This window comes from Salmo salar, chromosome ssa29 (assembly GCF_905237065.1).
Source record: "Salmo salar chromosome ssa29, Ssal_v3.1, whole genome shotgun sequence".
Taxonomy (NCBI): Eukaryota; Metazoa; Chordata; class Actinopteri; order Salmoniformes; family Salmonidae; genus Salmo; species Salmo salar.
In genome coordinates, this window is record NC_059470.1 from 9,372,154 (window position 1) to 9,377,742 (window position 5,589).

The 5,589-nt window shown below is 42.6% G+C and overlaps 1 protein-coding gene across 1 annotated transcript; it reads right to left on the reverse strand.

The window, feature by feature from the left end:
- Positions 1–710: 710 nt before the first annotated feature.
- Positions 711–1,565, reverse strand: dnajb6b (DnaJ heat shock protein family (Hsp40) member B6b). The gene is given in 1 exon segment (NM_001146636.1): positions 711–1,565. A coding segment is annotated over 1 exon segment (234 nt). The 5' UTR covers positions 1,233–1,565; the 3' UTR covers positions 711–998.
- Positions 1,566–5,589: the final 4,024 nt, after the last annotated feature.

Consider the following 5,589-nt stretch of genomic DNA (forward strand, 5'->3'; position numbering starts at 1 on the left):
TGTTAGCTGCTGTTGCTGGGAGAGCAGTACATAACGGGGACAAATAAATCAAGACATTACAGTTCTCTGTTGTGCTCTCAGGCCTACGTCGGCGTCCCAAATGGCACCCTATTCCCCATGTAGTGCACTACTTTTGACCAGGGCCCGCTAAAAGTAGTGCACTGCATAGGGAACAGGGTGCAGTTTAGGACACATGTTACATCTCAGCGCTGTCAAGTACATAGATCATTTTAGTCCTGTAACAGACAGACAAAGGGTTATTTTTCAATGTGGACAAAGACAACAGTTATGGTATGTTCACCATCTGGCAGCATCACATGACTGGTCATATGTTTGGGTGGAAACAGAGGTGAAAACATCATAAAGACACCTAGGGTGATAGCTTCAAAAAGGTACATTAGCCTAAAACATCTTTTGGGGGGGATTTTAAATCAGTCATATAATCTGTATAGCAGAGAGAGATCACTAATCAACATGGCCTAGACCTCATGTGTGCATGCTATGTAGCTAGCTGTCCACCACATTGTACAATTTTACAGGTTGCAGTCGCCTAATGTTAGTCATTTTAGTGTAAAGGGTTCTTGTAACGTTTCGAAAATGTACACCGAGTGTACAAAACATTAAGGACACCCGCTCTTTCCATGACAGACTGACCAGTTGAAAGCTATGATCCCTTATTGATGTCACTTGTTAAATCCACTTAAAAATCAGAGTAGATGAAGGGGAGGTTAAAGAAGGATTTTTAAGCCTTAGACATGGATTGGTTTTTGTGTGCCATTTAAAGGGTGAATAAGCAAGAGAAAATATTTAAGTGCCTTTGAACAGGGTATGGCAGTAGGTGCAACGGTTTGGTTCAAGAACTGCAACGCTGCAGTTTCACGGTTATTTTTTTATTTATTAATTTAAAAAAAAATTACAACCGGATGTGGTATCCGGGATTCGTGACATGTGCATTAGCGTTTGTGTTTGCATTTTTAAACCGTCCATAATGAGGAGTCTTAGGTGGAGGGGGGAATCTTACCGTCTGACAGGACCTCATAGGCTTCTGAAAGCTCTTTGAACTTCCTCTCTGCGTCTTCCTTGTTGTCTGGGTTCTTGTCTGGATGCCACTTTAGTGCTAGCTTTCTGTACCTATAGTATGGCAGATTACATATTTTACTACACAGACATGTAAAGCCCAAAGATACCACTGTCATTTGTAATCTAAAGAGATTGGTAATCTCACCATTCATTTCATAACAACAAATACTAACTACGTATAACCGTCTATATACCACATTGTTCCATGAGTAGTAATTCAATTGAGAGGTGTTCTTTTATCATTCGCTGATAAAATTGTGGGCTGAAGACTGAGGGCTGACCAGGAGAGTGCAAGTATCAATTCTTAACAGATAATTGCTCAAACTGTTAGCTGAATTGCTAACAGAGAATTTCTTCATTCAAATCACACAACCCTGTGTCATGACACTTAATTGGAAGACAAAAAAAATAAAAACAAAGACAAGTGCAGGCAGAGCAGCAGGGCGTTTTTAAGGCTGCTAGCTCAATTCTCACGCCCACAGCCCAAAAAAAAAAAAATACAACAAAATATATATATATCTGGCTTAGTCCGAGAGAAAAAAAATGGAGGCAGGGTAAACTCCATGGCTCTGCAGTCCAGGAGAGCAGTTTGTACTGATTCAGCAGTTCTCTCGGACTAAGCCAGGCCTGCAGCAGAGTGGCTACGTCCCAAATGGTTATTTATATATATAAATAAAGATATTTAACTAGGCAACTCAGTTAAGAACAGATTCTTATTTACAATGACGGCCTCCCAAAAGGCAAATGGCCTCCTGAGGGGACGGGGGCTGGGATGAAAATAAAATACAAATAGGTCAAAACACGATCACGACAAGCGAGACACCACAACACTACATAAAGAGAGACCTAAGACAACATGGTAGCAGCACAACATGGTAGCAGCACAAAACATGGTACACACATTATTGGGCACAGACAACAGCACAAAGGGCAAGGTAGAGACAACAATACATCACGTGAAGCAGTCACAACTGTCAGTAAGAGTGTCCATGATTGAGTCTTTGAAGAGATGGAGACAAAACGGTCCAGTTTGAGTGGTTGTTGCAGCTCGTTCCAGTCGCTAGCTGCAGCAAAGTGAAAAGAGGAGCGACCCAGGGATGTGCGCGCTTTGGGGACCTTTAACAGAATGTGACTGGAGGAACGGGTGCACTACTTTTGACCCACACTAAATAGAAACTAGGGTGCTATTACGGACACAGCCACTATGGAGGATGGGCCTGACTCAGAGCTCCTCCATAAGGCTGCATAGAGACCACAGAGTAGGGATTTAGCCTTTTATGACAATATATTCTGCTGAGAAGGAGCACATTAAGACCTAGGACTCTATGCAGACCTAGGGCCATAGGAGTCGAGCTTCTCTGTGGAGGAGTGCTGATCTAGGATGAGGTCTTCCCTGTCCATGTAATCTTATTAATTATGATCTAAAAGGCTAAACTGATTTTAGAGCAGCACTTCTACTCAGACGCTGGACACATACGGCCCCTGTAAAAAGGGTGTCCAAACTCACCTACAGGTAAAGACAAAAACAAAAAAGGAAAAACAACAAGAGCACTGGTGGGGTGCTTCCGGCCCGAGGTAAACCACATCTTGGTCATAAGGCAGCAGTCTCACCTGAAGGCAGGGCAGGCCAGCCAAATAGGAACGATTAGTCGGCCGCCCAGGGCGGCAGATTGGCGAGTGCGGCATTTCCCGAGCAAAACTGGCCAAGACTTTCAACACACATACAGTGGGGGAAAAAAGTATTTGATCCCCTGCTGATTTTGTACGTTTGCCCACTGATAAAGAAAGCATCAGTCTATAATTTGAATGGTAGGTTTATTTGAACAGTGAGACAGAATAACAACAAAAATATCCAGAAAAATGCATGTCAAAAATGTTATACATTGCTTTGCATTTTAATGAGGGAAATAAGTATTTGACCCCCTCTCAATCAGAAAGATTTCTGGCTCCCAGGTGTCTTTTATACAGGTAACGAGCTGAGATTAGGAGCACACTCTTAAAGGGAGTGCTCCTAACCGCAGCTTGTTACCTGTAAAAAAGACATCTGTCCACAGAAGCCATAAATCAATCAGATTCCAAACTCTCCACCATAGCCAAGACCAAAGAGCTCTCCAAGGATGTCAGGGACAAGATTGTAGACCTACACAAGGCTGGAATGGGCTACAAGACCATCGCCAAGCAGCTTGGTGAGAAGGTGACAACAGTTGGTGCGATTATTCGCAAATGGAAGAAACACAAAAGAACTGTCAATCTCCCTCGGCCTGGGGCTCCATGCAAGATCTCACGTCGTGGGGTTGCAATGATCATGAGAACGGTGAGAAATCATCCCAGAACTACACGGGAGGATCTTGTCAATGATCTCAAGGCAGCTGGGACCATAGTCACCAAGAAAACAATTGGTAACACACTACGCCGTGAAGGACTGAAATCCTGCAGCGCCCGCAAGGTCCCCCTGCTCAAGAATACATATACATGCCTGTCTGAAGTTTGCCAATGAACATCTGAATGATTCGGAGGACAACCGGTGAAAGTGGTGTGGTCAGATGAGACCAAAATGGAGCTCTTTGGCATCAACTCAACTCGCCGTGTTTGGAGGAGGAGGAATGCTGCCTATGACCCCAAGAACACCATCTCCACCGTCAAACATGGAGGTGGAAACATTATGCTTTGGGGGTGTTTTTCTGCTAAGGGGACAGGACAACTTCACCGCATCAAAGGGACGATGGACGGGGCCATGTACCGTCAAATCTTGGGTGAGAACATCCTTCCCTCAGCCAGGGCATTGAAAATGCGTCGTGGATGGGTATTTCAGCATGACAATGACCCAAAACACACGGCCAAGGCAACAAAAGAGTGGCTCAAGAAGAAGCGCATTAAGGTCCTGAAGTGGCCTAGCCAGTCTCCAGACCTTAATCCCATAGAAAATCTGTGGAGGGAGCTGAAGGTTCGAGTTGCCAAACGTCAGCCTCGAAACCTTAATGACTTGGAGAAGCTCTGCAAAGAGGAGTGGGACAAAATCCCTCCTGAGATGTGTGCAAACCTGGTGGCCAACTACAAGAAACGTCTGACCTCTGATTGCCAACAAGGGTTTAGCCACCAAGTACTAAGTCATGTTTTGCAGAGGGGTCAAATACTTATTTCCCTCATTAAAATGCAAATCATTTTATAACATTTTTGACATGCGTTTTTCTGGATTTTTTGTTGTTATTGTCTCTCACTGTTCAAATAAACCTACCATTAAAATTATAGACTGATCATTTCTTTGTCAGTGGGCAAACGTACAAAATCAGCAGGGGATCAAATACTTTTTCCCCCCACTGTACCTTAAATAATTCTGCCCAAAAACAATGTCAATTTCTCTCACCAAGTGGCATATGGGTTACTTAGGTGAGCGATGATGCCGCCCCGTAATAAGCAGTAGGCCTAACCACTGTCAAAGGCAGGGGCGCAAATTATCCATGCCCAGTGTGCCTCTCCACAGTGTTGGTGGAGACGCGTCGCTGGGGCGCTCCACAATGTTCCGTAAAAAAATGGACATAAATCATGTAGCCTATGGTACAAAAAGTACAGTTCTGTAGCCTACAGGCTGGAGATACATTTTTGACAATGTCATGAGACAGATACTTTGTACATCATGCATGTTTCTCCGATCAAATAGCCTAACCAAAATGGAACCCAATCCAAAAAAAAAAAAAAAAGTGCTTGGATGTGAATATGACATTTTAACAAACTACCCTAAAAACAGGAAAGGTCAAAGTTAAAATGGACAATATCTGGAATGGAAAAAAATCAGGCTCCTCACAACTGCTGTCCAGGAATTTCAACCAATGATGTATATAAACCCTGGATTGCTATCTATTGGCCATTGAGAGTCTGTAGCCACCGGTCAGCCATATTGGTACTCCCCAGTAAGTGCAGTGGTATAGGAATGAATGGAATGCTACAGTATTTCAATTAAATGTTTCAAAGACAAAAATATACTTTAAGGAAAATGTTTATATACTTTTTCTATTTGTATGTTTAGCTAACATAATATAATTTAAAAAGTAAGCCCTATGCATTAAAAAGTGTCAAAAACTAATGTAGACATTAATAAATGCATTTGTACAGCTTCCAAAATCTTTTTTTACAATGGAGGAGTACCAAGATGGCTGTGCGATGGCTTTAATACAGCGCCCCCTGCCAGTCATCCAGGGTTTATATACACTACATGAACAAAAGTATGTGGACACCTGTTATAAAGCGGTTGAATACTTATTGACTGAAGACATTTCAGCTTTTAATACATTTGTGAAATTCAAAAAACGTAATTCCACTTTGACATAAAATTTAGATTTTATCCATTTTAAATTCAGGCTGAAACAACAAAATGCGGGACAAGTAAATGGGTGTGAATGCTTTCTATATACACACTACATGACCGAGAATATGTGGACATGTGCTCATTCCAAAATCACAGGCATTAATATAGAGTTGGACCCCCCTTTGCTGCTATAACACCCTCCACTC